This window comes from Athene noctua, chromosome 14 (assembly GCF_965140245.1).
Source record: "Athene noctua chromosome 14, bAthNoc1.hap1.1, whole genome shotgun sequence".
In the NCBI taxonomy this organism is placed as follows: Eukaryota; Metazoa; Chordata; class Aves; order Strigiformes; family Strigidae; genus Athene; species Athene noctua.
This window is the reverse complement of record NC_134050.1, coordinates 2,894,543-2,919,411: the sequence shown is the minus strand read 5'-3', so window position 1 is coordinate 2,919,411 and position 24,869 is coordinate 2,894,543. Positions and strand designations below refer to the sequence as shown.

The 24,869-nt window shown below is 37.0% G+C and overlaps 1 protein-coding gene across 1 annotated transcript in view; it reads left to right on the top strand.

Annotated features, from left to right (window-relative positions):
* The window catches only part of SPON1 (spondin 1), a 188,325-nt gene that overhangs the window by 24,420 nt on the left and 139,036 nt on the right, over window positions 1-24,869 (top strand). Inside the window, exon 3 of the mRNA XM_074918292.1 lies at window positions 11,876-12,009. Within this exon, the coding sequence (XP_074774393.1) occupies window positions 11,876-12,009 (134 nt within the window). The remainder of the gene's footprint in view (window positions 1-11,875; window positions 12,010-24,869) is intronic.

The following is a 24,869-nucleotide window of genomic DNA, read 5'->3' as shown; positions in this document are numbered from 1 at the left end:
AAGGTTTGAGAGCTCTTTTAAGGAGGTAAATGCCTTCTTAAATTTATCTGCAGAATTTCTGTAGTTCCAGATCACCAGTGGTTTTGCTCTAAATGTGGTTTTAGCGGTGGATCAAATCTCTCTGAAATAGATTGTGTTCTGTACAGAGCCATCTGAAGGCTATGGGAATTTGTGTAGAATCTGCTGGAACTAGGTTGTGATTTATATTTTGGCATTGAGACATTCATGAGGAACGTGAATAACGCATGTGCCAGAGCTGCTGATGCTTCAGAACTCCAACACCAAGCAGGACAATAATGCTATTAAAAATATGTATTTTCTGTAATCCTTAAATCCTTCTTAACTTAAATGAGGAGCTCCGAGTGAGGTAGTTATTCTTGGCAGCATATTCATAATGCTGAGTAGAGTAGTATTTTTCTAAAATGTTCAGGCTTTTCATTTATCCTTCAGACTAAGCAACTGAGAAATGCTGATCCAGTAAAATGTGCGGACTCACATTTTCCTGTGTATTTTAAGTTACTCTCATCAGTTCTGGGGTACCTAATAACAGAAGAGGCATTTTCTTTGTACGTTACATCAAATGTTATGTTGTATTCTAGAAAAGTGTCACCTCTATGATATTATTATTATTGACTATATTAGGAAGGAAGCCACATCTAGGTTTAAGACTATATTTCAATTTGTACTCCGCAGAGTCATAGTTACAAAAGGTTCCTTTGGCTGACAATGAATACTCAGAAAAATGTGAGAGAGAGGAAGGCTGCGGAGGCTGTTACCATCATTCTGCGAGGAGAACCTGAGATGTAGGAACGTGGCTTCAGTAGAAGAGCTTTGTGTGTCATTGGGCCAGGCACTATGAAATTTCTTCCTTATCTGATTTTTAAGGTGTCTCCTCAAATTTAACATTAATTTTCCTTTGACTGACTGGTCCTTCAGCGCTGTTCTTATCTGAGATATTGTTCCTGAAATAAAAAAGGCAATTCCTGAGTTTTAAATTGAACTGACAATGAACCTGGAGTTCCTTGCCCCAGAAATGTAAATGATAAGTGCCAGTGTGAGCGGAAGATAAGGGCCGTGACTTCTGTGTGAGCCCACAGCAAATATTTCCCTTGCACTCAGGTTACCTGTGCGTTGCTGCTTATGATGCTAAATATATTGACGATATGAAGAATGATAATCTTATCAAAAGCTAATCACGTAATTAATTTTGAAGGGAAGAGCTCTGACTCAGCAGTGTCATTAACACCAACTGTACTGGACTACTGACATGCGGCGATTTTGACTCTCAACCCGGTCCATGTGGGTTGTTCCGATATGAAAGTTCTATTTTCCTGACTGCTTTTAGTTAAGCTTTCTAGAACTGATGATAAGGACGGTGAATTTAGGACTAGGTCATGCTTTGTGGGTTTTTTTATCATGAACATGGGAACGTCAGTTTTTTAGTTATTTACGTTTCTCAACTGTTTGAGTGCTTAAAGCTTATTCTTATGGTGAACAGTAGTTCTGGACCTCTGAATTTAAAATATGTTATTGACCGGACTCGAATGATGACTTGAGGTCCTTACTAATGAAATCTCTATTAGTCGCAGTGAAGGCATATCCTTTCAAACGTTTCTAAAATGGTATTTTTGTGCAAAGAATTATGTGCATTGACAGAAGCAAAGGCACACGGGCTTAGGCAGGTCAAGACATTTGCTGCAGAAAGGAAAATCCTAGTACTAGTACCAACAGTTTCATGTAGTTTTGACAAATTATTAATGTGCTGAAAATATTGATTTGCATATAGCAAAAGTACAAATGCTGATTTCTTTTTTTTTTTTAGCTAAAGTATGTCCTCACAGCAATCAGATAGTCCTTCGGCCTTCTACAAGCATGTCTGTAAACGTAACTTTAATTTATCCTGGATTTAGTCCTGCAAGGTACCGAGCTTCTGACTTTTTAGTGACCTTCAATTGCATGCTTAGCATAAGACCTAAAAGTTGTTTTAGGTGGGTATTCATAAATGTTTGTTTAGTGCCGAGAAAGGATCTGAATGAATTCTTTACTATACGGGTTTGTAAAATGTGGGGAATATTTTTAATGTATTGTGAGAGGCTGGTTAACGTGTATGTGCTTCTGCATGCATGAGTGGCCCTCTGTGACAACCAAGGATTAATCTTTTATTCACAAAATAAGCTGTCTGTGAATTTTTGGCCCTGCCAGATGCAGTAACACGGCCAGTGTGCCCATGCTACTTAAACATCAACTCTTGATGGAGATGTGCTATCCAGTGATGAGCCCTAGTGCAGGACTACGTACAAGGCCAAGTCTGGGGAGGAAGCTCAGAGGTCTGTCTGCTGTATCCCTTTTCAAGCAAGGGCATTTGTCTGTAAGCATTAGAAATAAATGCAGAAGGAGTTTTGTAATTTGTTTTTAATTGAATATTTAAAAAAATTCTAAGTTGGCACTCTTAGAACTGATGTGATCTCAGTCCTGGACTAGCAAACCAATGTCAGAAGGGATTCTCAGTATTTTGGGGAAATGCTTTGGTTTCTTGTCTCTTCAGAAAGAAACACCAGTATAGTGATCCTTTTAATGGAATATATACATTTTTCACCTTTTTTTTGTTTGTTTGTTTGTTTGTTGGGGTTTTTTTGGTTGTTGTTGGGAGAACTTTCATCCAGATATGATTTCCAGTCAAAAGAGGTCCATCACAAGCATCAAAGGGTTTTCAGTCTGTTTGGAGAGAAGGTTCAAGTGTCTGAGTCATTAGAACAGGGATTGCACCGTGGAGTTTTGCAGCCCTAAAGAGTGTTCCTCCACGCAGCAACGTTCTATTTCAGGATTGATTTCTCCCGGTCTCTTCCTCTTGGATCCTTCTGCTTTGTAAAACACTTCACTAGGCCAGCAGGGAAGAGTCTGGCTTTGCAACTTGGAGGGAAGGTCATCAAAATAAACAGAGCAGAGATTTGAAGACAGATCAGCGCTTTCATTGCCTGACTTCAAGCCAGTTTTTCCCTTTGGCTCAGTGGGTTTATATGTGAGGTAGAATGGATCGGAAAAGAGACTGGTTGAAGGTTACTCCTTTTGTTAAAACTCACACTGACAGTGAATTGTCTGATTCAGAATGGCTGTATGAATCTGCACCTTTCAGATCAGGAAGTAGAGTCTTGGATGTTAGTCCCAGGCCATGCTTTACTAGACTGTCTCTGAGCTTTTGCAAGATAAATAAGTAAATAAATTTGTCTTCTAATCCCAGTGTGCAGCCAAATGAAAATATAAACGTTTTTCGCAAAACAAGGTTCTTATTTTTTTTAGAAATATTTAAGTTTCCATTTTAAATTAGCTGTGCTACAATCCCTCGATGCGCTGAAAAAGCACTCTCGTGTAAAAGATGCAGTTGTCGAACTGGAGCTCTGCCAGGTTTGCTTTTGTTCTGCTTACTGGCTTCTGTGGGCATCAGTGCACCAGGCTGGGAGATCTTTGACACAATTTGGCTGTTCTTTTTACAAAATTGAGATGAAGGGTTTGGTACACAGGGGGCCACCCCAACTTTATGGCTTCCATGGATTTCCCTGACTTGAATTTCTAGTTGACTCTCTAAGCCGCTTTTCCATCTAATTTGAACTATTGGCACATCACGGAGCAGGCTGGAGATCTGGCATCTCGTATTTCATCTCCTCCCAAAGAACTCTTGTTTATGAAGTCGGAGAGCAATCTGAGACATAACAAGTTGTTAAAGATAAAAATAGGTATGTTTTTTACAGCATTTAATATATCGTTCTGAAAAAAAGAGCTCAATGTCTATATCCTCACTTCACAATTGAGAAAGAGACTGCACTAAAGTGATTTGAGAAATTTGTTCAGCAGTAGAAGTCATTTTACTTCTAGTCAAGTGTTGTATCCACGCTGCCTTATTTTATATCACTTTCTTTTATGAAGCTGTGAAAAAATTTGTTTCTTTACACAACCTTCCAATGGCTTTATCCATCTAGGAAATCAGATTAAAATGGACTCTTAACTATGGGGAAGATAATTGCATTATATATAATTAAATAAAAGGGCAGGAGATATATTTAGGAGAGATGACAACAGGGTTTTTTCTTTTCAGAAAAATGTGTGCATTATAGGCTTAAATGGGGGGCCTTAACTGTAGTGACTGCACAAGAAATATAAAAAAATCTTTAAGATTTTACTGCTGTAACAAGTGATTGTTGAGCAACATTTCTCCCAGGCTGAAGGCACTTGAGACATCACCTATCAAAAGTTATTTTTTCCCCCTGTGAAAATTTGGTATCAGATTGAAATAGTGGTTATTTTTTGCTAAATGAATGATCTTCATACTGAAATAGTTTGACAAAATAACATCAGGGTATAAATAATCCTTCTGCAAGAGTATTACACAACGAATCCTGCACGTATCTTTGAAGTTTATTGTGGTTATAGTCTTACCTGAAATGAGTATGTTAGTTTTGTGATCTTGGACGAATCGTTTGCACTCTGATCTTCCAGTTACACAGAGGAGAGAAAGTAGAAATCCGTGAGAGCCAGTGAGAAGCCTAAGTGGTTGTGCTTTTTTTTTTTTTTTTTTTTTTTTTTTAATTTTGGAATGATTTTCTACAGCTGCTATTTTGGGTTGGCCTTGGCCCAGGTGGAGGGAACTGCAGCTAGAGGACTCCTCTGATTAATGCTGACTCTTTTCCTGGGGGCCAGCAAAAGATGGCCAGGGCAGAGCCTTGCTCGGTGTCCCCATCATCCTCACAGGCTATTCTGGTTTAGGGCTGCGATAGGTCAGTTCTGCTTCTTAATCCTTGCAACAGACTGTTGAAAGTAATATTTCTTAATTTTCGTTTGACTAAGTGTTCATAAAATGTGCCCTTTTTTCATCTGCTTGTGTCACGCTTCCAAATGTAAACTATATTTAGACCATAAAGGAACCCTGATTTCATTGAAAAGCAAGTCCAGGCTTTTAACTACTGCCTGAACGGAGAAAAAAAAAAAAACAAAAACCAAACCCTAGCCCACAAGTGAATGTGAGTTGTTCAGCATAGAGTCTGACCTCAGTAAATTTACTCTAGATTTAGGTCTAACTTGATTAAATTATACATCAAGGTGAGCCAAAAGTCCTGTTTCTCTGAAACTTAAATTTTCAATCTTGCCCAGAATCCTCATGCATCATTTCAAATGTTGTGAAAGGAGCGGTGTGGACTGAACACAAAGCATGAAGAATAAAGTCAAGGCATTTGTCATGCAAGGCACAGAGTGACTCATTGCTTTTGTGCAGAAGTTCACAAGACGTTCCTTCACACAATTTACTCCTGCTGACGTTCCTAATGCTGCGACTAATTTGTATGCTCTGATGCTTATGCCAGGGCACTCTCTTTGGCAAGAGTCAACTGGTGAACTTTAAATCTTTCTGCCAAGGTGTGAAAAGTAAGTTCAGTCTTCAAAAGAATTCCCCATTTCTGATGAGGACTGTTGGATAGTATTGGATGTGTTAAGAAACTAGTCTGTCAGGGGATTTTATACTATTTAAAAAGAATTTGCCCTTGCTGGAATTCAATATTTATTAACATGAAATCAGAGGATTTTTCTTAATCAAAATAGCTACTGAGTTATGGATGGAAGTCAATCAGTTTTACATCTATGAGAATCACAACAGCTTTCTGTGCCTAATATAGTTTCTCTGTTAGAGATGATAAAACTAATATGTTATCTGGGAAAAGCTGAATTAGCTGTCAAAACTCATAGTAATATAGTCTGATAAAATAGCTTAAATCATTTTACCCAACTATTTTTTTTTTTTTCATAGATGTTGATGTTACAGTCAAGGAGAAAAATTTATAGGAAACAGGGATTAAAGTTTGGACCTTAAATCCATGCTTAGTGACTACTTAAAATTGTCTCAATTTATAACAGTCTGCGCTCATTCATCTGTTGAGTTTCATGAAGAACTTTTACTTAATTGGCCATTTTAAATTTACAAACATGTCTTCAGCATAATCCTTACAATTCAACATGTTACACCATTGATTGAGAGTGGTTCAAACTCAAGAAAAAATGTACAGTATAACACTTTACGTTCAGTAAATGCTGTCAGGTTATTGTTATCTGTCAATATACATCTTGTCTTTTTGTATATATTGAATTAAGTAAAGAAATTGCAGTTTTTGTTAAGCTTTCCATAGAGAGTCTCTCAGGCAGGAAAGGTTGTTTCATGTAAAATTTGACAGGGTAGTGCTTTCTCTTTAATGCATTTCAGGTTCTTGTCACATTGAACGGTTTTCTTCCTCCTTTTGTTTGAATTGTGCCTGGAATAGACCTAGCTCCTGCCCTGTGGTAGGTGTAATATAGCTGTTAGGTCTGATTAGACTGAAAAGCAACATGTAGTACAGTGTGACTATATGATTCTTAGAGCAGAAATTTTTGGGACACTTCAAGGCATGAGTCTCGTACAGGATTCAGGGTTGGCTCAGTAGCTTGTTTTTCCTTTTGATCATCCAATACAGGCTTTTTTTTTTTTTTTCCCAACAGACACACTATTCAAATGGTTTGTTTTAAAAAAGAGAAAGACAGTTGGACAGAACTCAAATACTTTTCCTTAGAACAGCTCACACACTAATGTTTGGTTTGTTGGGTTTGTTTGGGTTTTTGGTTTTTGGTTTTTTTTTTTTTTTTTTAAATTATATGTCTTGGAAGATGATTTATACACCCCAGACTTGATCTCACTGCCTGGCATCATACTTATTTGTAGAACAGGAAGGGTCCTTACCCCATCATCCCCCCTCCCCTCTGTGATTCCAACTACATGATCTTTGGGATGAAAAATGAGCAGGTAGATGGACACACGAAGACAGGTGGGTAGAGAGGCATGTAACTTGTGTTGTTACTGCTTTCACGCAACTTAGCATCGTGTCATCTAATACATTTCTTCTTCATTTGATAAAGTTTGTGCTCAGGTAATGATTACAGAACTACATTTGATTCCCAGTTCCAATATTGTAGGATATCTATGTAAAATGTGCGCTAGAAGTGACTGGAACATTGTGATAATCTACGAGTGTATTTTATCGGTGCCTTTCTTCAATAGCTTTGCACACCTTTCTCCAGTCCTCCAAGGTGTGGCCAGTTATCAGAAAACTCCAGTCTTCTGGTGCAGTGCTAGAGATCTTACTGGGAGTCCAGCAGGGCTCGGAAGTGCTACACAGCTTTGAATCATAGTCTGCATCAAGATTGATTACTGACATTTCATGAGAAGTCCCACTTCTGATTCTTCTAAGGACTGACACTAAAGAACATACTGTGTCCTTTAGTCAAAGAAATTGGATATGTGAAGCATATCTTTGAGGTAGACTTTTTAAAACTAACTTTATACGTCATTAGTTTTCCATTCCACATAATAAGTTCTGTTCTAGATTAATCCCTAAAGGCCAAATATTATTACCATTATGTAGACTCAATGTTCTTTTCATAATGGGAAAGTTTCCTCAAGAAGAAGATAATTTTGCAACATTATGGGAGTTAGATTCCTTTTTAGCTTTTCCAAAGAAGAAAACTGCCCACAAAAATGCTTATCTTGTGAACTTTGTCTGGTGGTTTGGGTGTTTTTTTAATTTTTTTTTTTTTTTTTTAAACTCAGTTGTTCAGTAGAACAGCTGTTTCAGTGGGTGGAAAGTGATGATGTGTCCACAGAACAAGAAACGGTGCTGAAGATCATAGCCAGTGGCTTAGACTAAGGAACTGGACACGAGCCAGTAGAGGATTTATGTAACTTCATCTCCTTTTGTACTTGATGCTAATTCGTTTCTTTGTGGTATATTAGCATTTTGACATTGTTAAAAAAAATAAAATACTGATATAAATTAAACTATAGAGAGGACAGCTGCCTGGTTTTGTTTATTTGACGAACAGTTTATAGAAATCAGAACCAGACAGCAAGCTCTGTCAGTCAGCATGAAATGTTCCAGTTCTGAGAAAAGAAAACCACTCATTCATCTGTTTAACAACTAAGCAGTTATCCAGTCCTGCTTTTCAGGAACACCCAACACTCGTCCTCAACCTCATCAATGTTTAGAATATGCAAAGAATGTAGGACTAAGTCTGGATCTGGTAAATTCTCCCTTTTAATATCCTTACTTCTGTGTTTGTAGATTTACCTAAGATCAATTAAATTCTGCTTTCTGTGACACTCGTTCAAATCCAGGTTAACTCCAAGAGTCTTGTTCAAGATTTACACTAGTTTCCCTGAAGGAATAAATTGGTCAAATAACACTATAATCATAATGAAAGAAAATGAAAACAACCAAACAACAAAAAAAAAAACCAAACCCCAACCCCAAACCAACACACTCTACACCACAAACTAAGCAGAACAAAAAGACATAACGTCATTGCGTTTGTGGATTCAAAAGAATTAGTCACATAGAGATCCACCCCCTCTCTGATATCTCAGATTCTTTGGCTAAGTGTTTGTTTTAGTTTTTAGGATTTTTGTCCAACGTGTAGTTAATTTACTGGCCCATTCCTGAAAATGAAAGGATTACCATTACAGATAACCTGGGGTTTAGAAACCGTGATTTTGCAAATGCTACGTTTTAATCTGCATGCCTTTTCCCTGCCGGTTTTCTTTCACGCCTATGTGGTCTGACTTGATTCCAGAAGAAAAATCAGTGTTGTATTATTTTCAGAGTTGGTGTCTTTTTCTTCTCCCCAAAGTTGGCCAGGACGCTATTACTTTCTCCTGTGATATGTGCGATTGCAATAACCTCATCCACCACCCTAAAATATCACGTCATTTGGAATCCTGTTGTATAAATAGTGAACCCTCTCTGTACTGCCCCTAAGAACTTTTCCATGTCCATGGACGCTTGTTTCTTTACAAAAAAAACCCAACATCTTTTTAACAAATGTTTTTGAGATGTGTTTATATTTATCCGAAGTCCTAGAATCTGGATAATTCTTTTGAGTTTTATAGAATGTCTTAATATAACTTTAATTCTTTCAGATGAACTGTCATTGGAGCATTTCCAGCTAGTTTGAGTTTTTTACTGTATTGTGTAAACATTAGGAATGTTTATTAAGAAAGCTTCTGTCTTAATTTTTCTTCAAAGGAACTCTTCTTGGAGGACCTTATTATTTTATGGTCAGTTTTTCCAAGCGACACTTATTGCATAAGTCTCCTTGCTTTGATGGTTAGGGATGCAGGAAATTGTGATATAGCCCTGAGGTTCAACCACTTCCTGTTCTTCCAGGATTATGTTCTAAAATGCAACCAGAACTTGAAAGTCATTATAGGCATCTGTATTTCTTGAGAAAATTCATAACTTGCTAGGTTGCAGGAACTGGGTAGGACATAGAAGTGCAAAATGTGTCTGCATCTCCGTGTTCGTTTGTTGCTACTGGAAAAGGGCGTGGATGTGCTCCAACCCAACGAGTGTCTAGACTTCAAACAAATATTTCAAGTTCTTGTTTTGTGGTAGCCAAAAATTTGACTTGTAATAGCTACTCATAGTTGCTCACAACTTCTTTCTTAAGTATTAGTTGTTAGATTTGGTTTTGTTGTTCCTGGTGATTCCATTCATTGTTGGGGGGAAAAGCAGGATTGAATCACCTGGAGACCAGAATTTACTTAACATGCAAATGCATCACAGATGGGTCTACAATGATGACTGCTGGAGGAATGATATTTAGGGATATGAAAGCAGCTGAATTCTTGTTAACTGGAAATAGCAGTTCTGTACTTTGAGAACACAAGTTCATTTCGGTTGGGCTTCTTAAGAAACATTCATTGATGAAGTGTGTGTCAGACAAGAACTAAACTAGGTTTGGAAAAATCGACATGTGTGAAAGGTTCATTGATCATTGAATAGCTTTTTTATGGTCAGTCTATTTAGGCTTTGTAATAACTTAACGTTTCTTGACCTGAATTGAACATATTTTTAAAGCTTTTATCCAAGAATGTGAGTTGTTATACCACAGCAGCAGTTTGCACCTGAAAAGAGAATACGGAGCTAGGGTAACTTTTACAGTAATTTGCAATAGTTCTGTTTTTCTGGGAAAACTATCCTTTTAAGAACTTTCAGATGACCTCTTAAGAGCCGTTTCAATAGGAATTATCCTGCTTTTATATAATGTATAGTATTTATATTATTTTGTACGTGATAGTATAAAATCACCCATTCTTCACTCAAAGCTTCCCCCAAAATTGAGTTTTGATTGAGAATGAATTACTGTGAGATATGCACAAAAGGTCAATTGATACGGTCCTGAATCATTGAGACAGCCTTTCTGAGAGAGAAGTAAACAGTTTTAATTCTTTATTTAACTGTTTCAGGAATAAGACAGAATAAATACAGGTGATGGCCACGACAGGATTGTAAATAAGGGATTTCTTGATGCTTAAGTGAAGTGCATTAAAATGTATCAAGTGGAAGTAGAAACCGTGCAGTGCCAGCTTAAGCCTACGCTAGATCCCATGCTTCTCAATACTTCATGTTAATTAAAACCTAACAAAGTAGTAGCTGTACACGTTGTGTTTAGTTACACAGATTCTACAAAGTGTTAAAAAAGTTGAAGAGTATCAATGGCTTTAGGTTTAGAACTCATTAACCATTACCCTACTGACCAGCTAAATAGAGTTTCTCAGCACTCCTTTGTGCCAGTGCCTCTTCATTCTGCCATGGAAAACCAGAAATGGTTGCTGGCTCAGCTGAAAATGTTTGGGAATGCGGGCAGTATCAATGTAGATGCCCGCTCTCTAAAGCAGATCTGGCCAAACTAGATACTGCCACTTCTTCAGAACGTTAAATAGCAATTTTTCTGTCAAAATACTTGTTTAAAGTTATGTTTACTGTCAAAAGCCTTTTTTAAAAACTATAATCTGGTAAAAGCGTATGTGTTATTAGAACGATAGTTCTGAGAAAACTCCTTCAGAGTTGAGTTTTGTTATAATTTGATAAATATAGTTTGTTTCTCAAAACGGTAAGGTTTGTAATTCATTGCCTAAATCTTGACCCAATGTAGCGTGAATTGTGGCTTCATTGAATGAAAGTGGACCACTGAATGGTTTTGAAGATAAATTTTGCAATATACCAGCATTGCCTGTTTCCAAATACAGCTTGGCAGCTTCTGACGAATTTTCTTTGAGATCTGATGAACAGAAGGCTTAAAGTACAATCCATGAAGTACATATGTAGCAAGAAAACTATTTTGTCACAGACACCTTGGAGTAAAATCCTTAGAACACCAGTTCTAAATCAACCTCTCTGGTTTTGTGTTGACTTATCCCATTTAAACCTCAAACACTGAGGTTAAACATCAATCCATCAAAAAAAGCAAAAATGGGTGCAGGTTGGACTAAATAATGATTTCCTATTTGTAATATGTGAATCATAACAATTTCTTTGTTTTTACGTGGAGATTCTTTTGAAACCTTAAGAACCTTACTGTTTAAACAAACATTCATTTAAAAAGCAAATAAAAATTAAACAAACCAAAGCCCTTTATTCTCTAGCATGTTCCATCTGTCCTAACCAGTTGCCATATTAACAACAAAAATGAAGTGATGCATCTTTTATGATTTTCAGTTCTTGAACATTTTCAGGAAACTCCAGTAATCAGAATCTACAAAAAGGGTTATTTGCTGCCACGCTCAGAAAGGACTAACTTCTGTTCACTTAGAACTGATTTATTCTTCTGTCTTTATTTTGTGAGCTTTTTGTTTTCATTTCAGTGAGCGATCTGCATGATATAAATAAATTTAGCATAGTGCTGAGCTAAGCAAAGCGCGTTAGCAATGATCCCACCGAAGGACAGCACGAACTGACGAAACATACTCGAGGGACATCGGCTATGTTTGTCCTCATCTTTTCGTGTTCTTCTCTTTGTATTTCCTTAGATCATAGATGAAGAAGAAACACAATTCATGAGTAATTGTCCTGTTGCTGTTACTGAGAGCACACCTAGAAGGAGAACACGCATTCAAGTGTTTTGGACGGCTCCTCCTACCGGTACAGGCTGTGTAATTCTGAAGTAAGTGTTTTAAGGCATATTAAATGAACTATTAAAGTAAAATTCAGTTAATAATAGATGCAATATTTATTAGACCTGCTGGAGTTCTTAGATAATTTTTTTCTCCTTTGACACACTTGGCCAAGGATAGTTCTACTTGCACAGTTCAATGTTAGCAACTTAAAGCCCCCAGGTATTCAAAAGTTACTCCAAGCCTTCAGTAACCATTGAATTGGTAACCCTAATTAAACCTGGTAGGCTCTCAGCCATTTATTTCACCTAAAAATCTTAAAATTCTGAACTTGTAAGATCAAATACATCCATCTGGTTGAGATTCAGGTAAAAAATGAGATAAATGAAAGGAAGATTACGTAGATTCAGGATTTTGTAAATGGACCTTCACCAGCAAAACCAGATTGATTTGTTTAGAGGTAAACGCTTTCGTTTTAGAGCTTGTGATCCCTTACTGATGTTTTCCTAAAATGTATTTTAATTCTTGGCGTATTCCTATTCCTAATGTATTTCTAAAGCATGTGTAGTTGTGCTTTTTAAAGTATAGACAATGGTGACTACATAGATGCACTTTGGGTCACTCATTTGTCTGTAGAAACTTTAAGTCACTTCTTAATATGAAGGGTATCAAAGGAAACTGCCCGAGAAACATTGTCCTGTCTCTTTTGCTCATCATATTTAATAGGACAGATTGGTCAAATATGCACGGACAACTGGGATTTCATTGCTTGCTTTGAACCCCTGTCTGGAATTTGCAATTGCTAAGATGTGCCCTGCAGTAGACCAAAGAATTTCAGAGCCTTAGCAGTACTGGGGATGCCTTTAGAGACACAAAACACCTCTAGGCTTTCAAGGAGATGCTAGCACAAAAGTTGGGCTCAAGATAGTTCAGGCAAATTCAGGAAAATGTGTTATTGAAATTGCAACTGATTTCTGTACAGGCTGCAAAATTGCCACCAGCACACCAGGTCCATAGCTGCTCTCCTCTCACCCCACGCTACATTTCCTTCCCTTCCGTATCTGGGCGGGGGATCTACCCCCAGTCCTGACACTAGCTGTGAAACAGTCTCAAATCTTTGGCAGCGTGCTTCTACCTGCTGTTTCTCGATATCAGTAAAAGAATTTTGTTTAAGATCATGTCACTTAACGTGCACCGAAGCAGTTCAAGAATACACTTACAGTCTTAAGCTCGGGTCAGACAAGTGTACGTTGGACTGCGGTGAAACTGAAACCCGCTGCTTGCTAAATGGTGAGACAGGTCTTGTGTTAAAGTTTATCTATGGAATTTTTCGAGAGTTCCTTCAGCGATCAAGAAGATTCTTTTGGTGTTGCTGAGCTGTCTGTCAGTAAAGCTATTTGCTTTTCCCATCAGGACTGCCTCCCTCTTAGCTGCGTAACAAATATTGCTTGAGGCACTTACTCCTTGAGTAGGGTAATAATAAGGTCATGACCTTTTGTACATCCTTTTAAAGAGACAAAATTTGAACTTTAATCCAATAATGATATGCAACAACAGAAGTTGGTGGATTTTTTTGTTTTGTTTTCATTACCGTCCTAAGCAGAATTGCCGTTATATAAAAAAAAAAAACAAACAACAAAATAAAACCTATACTTTTCTCACTGAAACACATCTGTGGCTGAAGTTGGTTCAGGGGGCTGCCTGGGTCTTGTCAGCAAAGGAATGTGGTAAAGTACCACCAACTGCAGGAACTTTGATAAATGTTTCTTCTTTCTCTTCTCTGATGGTCAAGTCATACTGGATGTTCAACCCTCCCCGATTTTGTACACTGTGAAGTATTTGCATTATTGCAGGAAAGTCAAGGGAGCCTCCAAAAATTAACAGTCAGAACTGCAATTCTGATGTTAAACAGACAAAAGTATGAAACCGTCCCTGCTTTGAAGAATGTACAGAGTAAATCTGTGGCATGCAACCTTCTCGGACTGCTGGATGTACATCAGTAGTGCCAACAAAATAATGAAGTGCCACCATGGTTGGGTTAGCTGACTGGTACCAGTTCCCATAATCTGTTTAGGCAGCTAAAAGAACATCTTAGAAATCGAACTTCATGGGGAAAGGAAAAATTTTTGTTGTTATGACCAGCTCTTTACAGTGACCGTGGTGATCTTAGGTGTGTACGTGCTGGTGAAAGGAAGTTGTTAGGTACTTCCTAGTAAAAATTATGTTAAAAATACAGGCTTGCTCCCAGTGGTTGCTTTATTGACCTTAGAAGATAAGTAACTGCTTCATTCTTGCGGATAGTTCAAAGAAAGAATGAAACAGTCACCATGATTACAAGTTTCGGGTGCCAGGAATTAACATCGTAATGTGGCATTTGTTTGCACTGCAGTGCAGTCCTCGGTGGTACCGCAGGCAGCAATCACTGAGGTGGTTTTGGCATTAACAGCATTTACATCTTTTCTTTTGTATGTAAAGCTCTGACCACATCTGAATTAAAATTTACAGTCAGCAGTCTTTATAAACCTTCCTCGTGGTCAGCTCCCATAGAACAGCATAGAAACGCTGGATGCAGTTTTCAGACTTCTTCAGTCATTTGTGAGAGTTTTAAAGATATCAAACCAAAAGTCTAAAAGTGGTTATTTAAAGTAATTAAATCCAAATTCATGATGGAAAAATTCTTAAGCCTTGAACAGTAGAGGAAGCAAAAGTCCTCAGTATTTTTCTTTTTTTTCTGTGTATGATGGAGTGCAAACACTTTTTTATTATCAATATGTATCCGTTTCAATCCTTGGAGACTACGTGATCATTTTCTTTTAGAATTTCCCAAACAGAATGGCAGCATTTTGGAATCTGAATCATAAGGATACACTTTGTCCTTTTCACTATGCCCTGGTCTACTGACTTCAATATATAGAAAAGTTAAGTGTTAAACACAGCTGATCCATAAAAACTTGTTACAGTTTTACTGCCAGATATTGGTTTGATTTTTTTTTTTTACATTTCATGGTATAATTAAGTATGGAGGCTTCCAGGAAGTTTTTCCCGGACCAGTACTGAGGTTTGGGAATTTTTTGTTGTTGTTTGTAAAGTCTGATACCTTTGATGGAAACACTGGGTTGCCTACATTTGGCTACTCGTCTTCTCAGTGCTTTCTAGGTATAGTGCACGTGACCAGGTTGGTTGTGACAAGCATACGAAGACACAGACAAATGGTAATCTGTAGTTCTAGGGTTCAGCAGGGGATACTAAATCTTTTGGCCTGAGCACATAGGCGTGTAATGCTAGCTTTCTGGATGGCTGCAAAATATAATGTTTAGGAGAATAAACATGTATTTGAATTTGACTTATCACTGCTTTCTAAAATATTTTTCTGCGTGAAAACTTAGAAAAAAAGAGAGTAATAGATTAACGTATGATGTTGCACTGTAATTGCTTAGTCAGAACAATTCACCCATTCTCTCCATTCCCAGTAAGTGATGACAGTGAAACAGCCTTAAAAGTTCAAATCCTTCCAGCCTCTTTGTTGAAACTGGCAGTGTACTCGGTGTACTTCTGGGATGCGAACAATAGCTGAGGTTTTACTTGTCCAAATGTTTAAGCCCATGCTTGAGTCTCACCGAAGACACGAGATGGAAGGCTTTGCTTAGATATTACACCCTGCTTGGGAGACCCTCCAGTTTAAGCCCTCTTTCTACTTGCCTCGTGTAGGGTAGGAATATCGTGCAGCTAAATCCAGTTATAGGAAGGTACACAGACTCCAGCATACCAGCTCTTAAAATGATTTCTGCACCTGGATGACATGGAGAAACAACATAGCACTTTGGGGATGGCCCCAGGCACTGCCAGACAGTTTTAAGCACCTTGATTTTTAGGCTGATCTAATGGAAACGGAATGCGTTTTCAGCCATCAGATAGTGTAGTGAGCCTCATCACAGCGCTACGTCCTCGAATAGAAAGTTTTTCTATGTGGAACAAAGTTACTATAGCCAGATAAATCGACAGAATGCGCTCGGATCTTAGTAACAAGGATTCACTTGGCTGCCTCAGCATCCGTGCTAGCTTCAGAAGCGCCTCCAATTATAAGCATAAGCAGGAAAGTGCTTAAAACAGTATCTATCTTGTTTCTGTCGTTAAAGATATATATCTATTTGGAGCATTCTGAGGTGTGATGCTGTGCACAGTCTACTTGTTTTCACGTTCACAATACAACATTTAATCTTTCTATCCCTATTTACTTTTCCCTATTTCTTGAGGCTGATCGGACATGAAGGTGGCATGTGACAATATGGGAGGACCAGGTCATTTCCTTCATCTTCTGAAAAAAGTTTTTTGTTCTAAAGCTTATTTCCTAATTTCCGAGCTCTTCAGAATGCGCTTGCTTTCTAGCATCTTTAAAAACCTACTCTTAAAACTTTCTTGAGAGGTATTTACAATTATCTTTTCCATGTGCAATTTATATGAAAACTAATTGTATAGAAACTTGAGCAGTGGCAGAGCCTGGTGGTACTTATGTCATCCCATGGAAGTGGAGAAATTTTCCAGTGTTTGAGCCCTGACTTGGGCAATCTGTTTGAATAATTTGTTTAATTGAGTCCAAAAACTGCTTTATCTTTTTAAAATAAAAAAAAATTCTGCATGTAGACTGTTATACTTAATAGGTTCTAGTTTTCAGCAGAAGTAGAACAGCACATGTGCATTTTTTTAATATCTGACTACTAATATTCAGAGACTGTGCTTAATTCTGTAAAAAACCCCAACCAGCTAACAGAGATTTATCTAGTTTAAGAAGGAAAGTCTTAAATATGGATTTCAATTAGTGATTTACACCATTGATCAATAAAAGACAATGAATGTTTGTTTAAAAGTTTCTTGGTAGTGATGGAGAATCACTTCTTTAAAGTCACTTTTAGCCCCAGATTCCTAGATTTGACTGGTTAGTTGTATTTCTCAAGACAAAGTGTCTCAGTTCAGTGTGGTATTGGACAGGTAGGTAAAGGTCTGACCTGTGTAATTGTTAGAAAATATAGGGAAAAAAATAGCTTTCTGCAAATATTTTTATAATTCTGTAATATAGAACAAGAGTGAAAAAATTTTGTAAATAGTCTTGGCTTGTCACATATTCAAATTTCATGGTAGGGAGAATCTTGTTAATATCCAAACTGATTAAATTTGTCAGCTGGACGAGATCTCATGAAGAGTCAAGTATTGCTAGATGGTAATTATCTTTTCCTCCTAGCATTTAGTGATTTTTGCTGAGTCTGAGATTAATTGTTAATACGGTAAATGATGGCCACATGCAGATAAATTATATTCAGTTTACCATTTAGAAAAGAAACCACAGTTCCCTGGCTTTATGGAATAATTGAGTTTTCAGGCAATGGATGTGACTTGTATGGTAATTCTAACAAAAATTCTTGCTGACAAGTTATTTCTGCTATATGTATCATGCTTAAACAGCCAACAAATTAAAATACAGTATCTGTAAATAGTGTTTATTACCATTACTACTTGCAGAAATCCACTGTATTCATCATAATGTCTCTGCTGTTTGTTTCTGGAAATGTTTTCTGAGCCACATCCAGGGAAACGTTTTATAATTTTTGAGGAACGGTGTGAAACTTACTGTATTTCTATATATGTAACTATCTTCATGATTTTAATCATATTGGGGTTCGTTTGTATGTAGTTAGAGAGTAGAGGAATTTTAAATAATTGCGGTCTTCCAAATGAAAACTATGATGTATTTAGTATATCACGTACGTATTGGCAAAATCTTTCAGGTGGTTGGGCTATTGTAGCAAAGCTGTCATGAGGACAATTTCAATTCTAGCCCGTGGGTCTGTGCCGTGGATATAATTCTGTTTCCAACCTCTGTGTGGGTTCTGGCAGTCCTCTTGCTCTTGAGCCTTCAAAGCTCTGGGGGCGAATAACTCCTGCTGGAGCTTTTAGAATGTGTACTTCTTGACTTCTTGTAACTTCAAGGATGATTTTCATTCAGGTCACTTGACAACCCTGAGTAAACACTACACTGAAATTGGAAAGACTAAAAGAAGACGCAAATGCAAAGGAACCAAAAGTCACAAACCCCGTGAGTTCATAACTAGATACTGAATAGTTCATAACACAGATACTGAAACTGTCTTGATATACAGCCAGATCTCTTCACTACTCCCAAAACTCGTGATGAGATCCATCCAGGGAATCCTCGTGCAACAGAGCACGAGGCACCGGGGGAAAACCCACAAACCACGAGAGCAGCTCTGTGGTCTGTAAATTAGCAGCCCACCAGTAACACTCCATTAAGTGTTTATCAGAAATGCCAAACTGAAATGGTCAGAATTAATCTCTCTTAATACAACTGTTGATATTATGATTCTCTATCACAAAAGCAAGTTGCACAAATTTACTCCTACCAGAAAGAAGTTTCAGTCGTTGGTGAGCTACAGAGTGGGCCTGCATCAGTCTTGACTCCTTTAAATGGGTGGAAGCTACAGTGACGCTTCTGTCATTATCGCCAGTCATATAAAAGCAGCATCTGATAGATGATCACAGAATTGAACTTAAAAAACAATAAAGAAAAAAGGATGATGTACGGTTATAGATGACAAATTTGTCTGTTACTTTTCAGGCTTGTCCTAAATCCCCCATTAGTATCTATGAAGTGGGGCAAGATTTTTAAGTTATTCAGGTTATTAGACTAAGGTGATTAAGCAGTAGAAGTAGATTCTTTGCTCCTCTCTGCTCTCACCACTAAAACATTTTTGTTTGTTTGTTTGCCAGACTGTACTTACCCCAATAAGTGCAAATTTCCTTGATTTTTAAGGATTCTTGAAAGAGTAATACTAGCTCAGGTCTTTTTCCACAATCTTAATTGATCGTTTCTTTAAATGCTTTACATGGGATCTATCCTTTGAATGCATACAATTTGTTACAAAAGGTGAAATATGATGATTTTACCTGCTCTTTTAGGATTCCTGAATACTTGTGGTTGGTATTTCCTGAAAAAGATTTGTGGATTTGTACGTACTGAAAAAATCACAGTTTATTTTGAAGCAGATGAGCTACTAGTACGTAGTTGAAGAGCTATGAGGAGTTCACTATAAAATGATGCCTCTAAATATTCAAAGTGTAAAAATAAAAAAAAAAAAACAACCCTGCTTGTTTGAATTATTAATATTAAGCTTGTTATTCAGTCTTTTTCATTTCTCCTTTCAGTTTTCCTGTGTGATTGTCCAGACACATGCCAGCAATTTTACCTGTTCATTAGAAATACTATTACTGTAGCAATTGAGCAGAGTTATAAAGCGTTTACAGAAAGCTTTCCATTATGACTAAATATAATAGCCAAGGAAAAAAAAAAAAACGGAGAACAATCTGCATTCCTTGCCTACCAAGAGCTCTTAGTAACAATTATAGGCTGTTTATGGAACAATAGAAGATAAGTTCTCACATTATAAATAGCTATATTGATCTTCCCAGTAGAATTAATGAGGCTTCTGCATGCAGAGAAACGATCAAAATTCCTGTGCTGATAGTCTAAAACCCCCCAAATCTGTATCTTCCAGTTAACTACCACGTGACAACAGCAGTAGCTTCTGAACTTCATTTTTGATAGAGATAATAGCACTGTAGCTTAATATTTATTTGTGTGTGGCTTAAAAGATTTTATGTAGACGTTTTACGTATTTCTGCACAACTAAGCCAGCAGCCGAAGGGATCTCCATACATCCTAATAGTCCTTAGAGCAAACACAACCTTTGATAGCTAGAACGTGTATTAATCTTCCGTTACGCGATTCTTCTGACCTGCTTTTGTTTTTCTCCATTCTTCACTTTTGGAAGCTGATGTAACCAAAATGCGTGCTGCTTTAAACGGCTAGGGACACAGACTGGGAGCGAGCAGGTTGGGATCTGTTCCTATCTTTCACACGGGGTTATCTTGTGCAGCTCAACTCATTTTTCACTGCCTCTCTTGTCTGAAAAGCAGCTAGAGGCCAGTGACTCTCTTATAAAACACCTCAAGGTAGAAAAGATTGTATGTTACTATTGCACTTTTCTAATTCCTTAAAAAGAACTTAAATGTTTTGCTCATCCTGCTTTTTTTTTTTTACAAAACGAACAGGGCAAAAATGTAAACTTTGCAACGTAGCTAACTTGCAGCCCGATATTTAATTTTTTAAGCTAAACACACACAAAGAGTTTGCTTGTATTAGGAAGGAAGAATAACCTTCTGCATTTCTATACAGCTTCTATATTTATAGCAGCTCTAATATTAGATTGTAAAAATGCATATTTGCATTTTAATATATACAATAGCAACCCTCTGGATCTACTGACTGAACACATCTGCATTCGAAACAAAAATCTGTTTCTTTTTCTCGCAGATTTAATATCGTTTAACTTCTCAATGGGAGCACGTGGATTTGGAAAGTGTTGTAAATTGATTTTCTTGTAATTATGTGTTCTTCCCAAGAAATTTTTTTGGAGTAGTACAATTAATATAGTAATCCTATAAAATCTAGCTAGATTCATTCATATTCTGTTTTGTTTGCAAAAGCATGGTGTTGCAAAGCACTTAAAAGTTAAAAGATGGGTTTGATTCGTTGAGGAGTGTAAAACAATAGAAAAACAATTGGGAGGGGGAAGAGGAGGGAGATGATTATGGTCTTTCCTCTAGTGGTAGGGGGAATATAGTTATGGCTTTATTAAAATGCCCATGAAAATTTAATACTAAAAAATATATCAGCGTTATGGCACGCTTTGTGGTAAATAGAAGTAATGTGCAATTACTCTCATTGGTCCTTATGATTCTTACTTTGCACGGATATTTGTATTTTTGTAAAACACGCTGTTTAACAAAAAATTTTAAAAGTGTCCTTTGACGTGCCGTGGGGTAGGAATGCAGGCGTTAGAAATCTAGAAGATACTTTATGCTAAGATTCTGTTTGATCATCGTTACATTTTCTCCAAACTTGCTGGGGGAACACTGCAATTAAGATTATTCATTAAGGTTAAAAGTTGACACATACATTTGACTCCTGATTAGCTCTGTGTTTACTTGTTTGATACCTAGCCAAGATATATGGGATATTTAAAACTATTTTTTTTTTTTTGATTTCTTAACAATTATACATGCTGAATTTCTTGGTCTTTTAAGACTCTCAACGTTGTTCTGAGGATGCTTACTATGTGTTTAAATTATGCACTTGGAAAAACCGTACGATGTAGCAGGTCGGGTATAGTGCCTTCTAGCAATTCTACTTTCTGATTCCAAACTTGAAGGTAAATAGGGAAGCCATAGCAAATGATATTAGAAGGGACTTTGGTGAAATACCCAAGTCTTTTGTTGTCTGACAACAATGTGACAGTAGGATGACCTATGACTGAGTTGCCCCTGTCCACCTCTGCTCTTAAAGGCGGACCCTTGGCAGTCCACATAGGGAAGTGGTGTCAATACTTACCTGTCACTGCTGGAGTTTTGCTAAATTATTCTGCGATGCCCCTTAATCTCAGGTGCTGTGACCCTCTTTCCAACCCATGCCTTCCTTCAGTCGTTCTTTTCTCTAGGCTCTCAACCTCAGCTCCTTCAATCTTTTCCCCTTCTAGATATTGGCTTGCTCTCCCTAGTCTTGTCTGAACTTCCTCCATATGATCCGTATCCTTGAGTTGTGGTACCCAAAACTGGGCATTGTAATCCTACAGATACCTTGCATGATTCCACATGCTCTTAGAGAAAATGCTTGTACCTGTGGTGTTTGCTGATTCTTGGGTTTTTTGAGTTTGGTTTTTTTTAAGAGAACAACATTTACTTGTGTTCAACTTCTGATCCATCAGACTTCCTTCATCCTACTATCCAATAGTTCTTTCCCTGGCTTTTTCCCTTCTGCTTTGTGCAAGCAATTACTCTTATCTAAAACTAGGACTTTGTGTTTAACATTATTTAATTACAGCTTGATACTGTCTGCAGTCAGTAACTTGTTCTCTATTCCATCATTTAAGTTATTAATGAAAATACTGATGTATACGTAACCACACTGAACTTGAAACCCTTCAGTGAGTTCCAGCTGAGTTATAAACATGAAAAAGCAAATTCATGTTTTAAACATATGAACATTGCTGTCTAAAAAAATGCTGCCATCTAATTCTGATATAATTAATAGGTAAGCATTTAGAAGGAAAAAAAAAAAAATCTGCTAGTTGGATGTGTCTGTGTATTTAAAAATCTAAAAAGATGTCTAAAAAAAAAAATCGAGAAAATGTTTTTTTATACAATAGTATTTTTCATTGGCAGAATTTGTGGTGGAGAAGAATAAATCCTCCAAGAATTATTACATCTATTTAAATATCCTGGAGCGGAAATACAAAAGGATTTAAGACATGTAAGGAGGGAAGTTTTCTGTAGTATCTTGTACTGAAATCTGATTTTGTTTGAATTTCACTTCCAATAAGTGAGGAAATAAAACAGTAAATTCTGATTTCTTTCTGGCTAAGTCTCTGCCAGAGTCTGTATTTTCATAAATTTTGAGTAGTGGGATGAAAAAAGAAAACACTCCATAATTTTCTTGTTGTTTGCTGTTTGTAAATGAATATCATTGTTAATTTAGGAGCCTGACAGCTGTAGAACATTTGCCATTCGGCAGCAGCTGTCAGTAGCACTCCCATTTATTTTACAAACAGATGTTTAATTTGACTTCAAAGCCATTGTCAATTTTTGAGGGGAAACAAAGAGAGGAAAAGAACAGAAATAATCCTGATAGTCATAATTCAATTTCCTCTCAAAACATAAAGCAGAGTCACTACTGATGACATCAAAAGTGTTTTTTATTACTGGATGTTTTAAATTAGGTTTTTATAACTTCATGAACTGAAATTAAGCTTTGTCAGTGTATGGTCACTCCTGTTAAGGAAGGGATTTGTCTTACGTCAGAAACTGAAGGCATTGTTTTCACGTAGCATGCTACGTTTTTAAAATATGTATTTTATTTATGAATCAAAATGTCATACTATTTCTACAGTTTCCAGATAAAGAGATTTTTTTTGCCTCTATATTAAAACCAGGGGCACCGGTGGACCCGCTGTCACACAAAGATAATGTTGTCTACTGTAGTATAATAGTATTCTCAATTCACATCAACAAAAGCGAAGGGCAAATTGGGTCTAGTAAGGATGAAACGAGATAATGAAAAAGCTAAGTCATGTGGCTCACTTTTAATTTTAGTAAACAATGATTTTATCCAGTGTGTGCTCGGTGACTAGGAAGCTTTAATAAAATGTGCTGTTAGAATATCTTGGCAAGATCTACCATTATTCAAAATGTCTATAGACCCAGACCAGAGACTTGAAATTAAGAGTGTATGGTCTCAATCCTACAACACCTGCTAATTCTTAGAAGTTGCAAAGTCTAGTTTAAATTAATCACAGAGATAGCACATCTTTACTGGTCTTTTACTCCTTCGTAATACAATCTCTTCAGGTATTTCAAGACTTTGTGTTTCAATGAGGGTGTATGAGTAAACCTGCAGTTAAATTTAAGAAGCTATCTTGGGTGTGCTGTTTTGTATGAAAATTTCTATGTTAGCAAAATTTTTCTAGCATGCTGAGTTCAATATTTGCTGAACTGTCTGCGTGCCCACAAAAATTTAGAACAGCTCTGCGTAGCACATTTTACAGTTAAAATTTCAGGCACAGCTATATTTCGGTATGAAAGGTAAATGGCTGAATTAACCAAGTGTCGGATTCTGCCGTTCTTACTTACTTTGAATAGTATTTAAATTCTTACGTGGACTTAAACATATTAACTGGAGACTCTCTAAGAGTGACGTATTAGATGAATAACGGTCTCAGATGCTGAACATGGTATTTATCTTGATTCTTTTTTTTCATGTGAAGCACGACAGAATCAATTCTGTTTTGTTTCCTTAAAGGAGGAGGTATTATTGCAGTTCTTCAGAAATTATGAAAGGAAAAAACCACCTAGCAAAGGAATCGTTCTTTATGCAAACTGATGAATTGATTCTTGTTGTCTTTCTACTTATCTGGTTTGACAGTTTTTTTTGAAGGGATTTGTGAAAGGGCTGAAATATTAAATTCATTCAATAAATGGGTGGGCCATTCCTTTCTTTTTCTTGCAGTAATTAGGTATCCACTTTTTCTATCTTTTCTACTTCATTAGACAAGCATTAAATATTTTTGCTATCTGAACAGCAGCAGTCGAAATGGGTTTTTTTGCACTGCTTTCCTGAAGAAATGGATTTGTTGCTTAGTCAGGTCACTACTTCAGCAGAAAGTCCAGGTAGATGACGTAAGTTGTTCTTCCCTTATCCACCATTGCTATAACCCCATCATAGAAGGCCACCACATTTGTCGGGCACAGTTTGTCCTTAGCGAAGCCGTGTTTGCTCAATATCCAGGTGGAACTTAGGGTGTCCTCACTAGTTCTGGCAAAACCTGTTTTGTTAAACTGTAACTCTAATATTGTACTTAATGGTTTTGATGTAAGCTTAAACAATGTCATAGGAACAATTCTTATAGATCTTCTTTATTACTTCTTTTGTCACATCGTTACACCCACAGAGGCAATTTAAAGTAAGAGTATTTCTGTTGATGTTAGGATTTGACAAAACAGGTAAGGAAGATGATAGAAAGCTTTTTTAATGGAAGAAAGAATCCAGCTCTGATTCGGGTGTGACTTGGAGCATTCCTAAGGCTGCTCTGAATGGTTATGGTTTATGTCGTTGCCTGTTTTGTTAATATCCCAAATGCAATTTCTGTGACTTTGATAGATCGTTACATAGCAGGACGGTACAATCGTTGTGGAACCTTGCTGGAGAAGGAACCTTCTTATTCTAGGGAAGTCTTTCAGGGCAGATCTTGCTCCCCTTATGCTCAGATGTGGTCTGACCAAAGCTGGA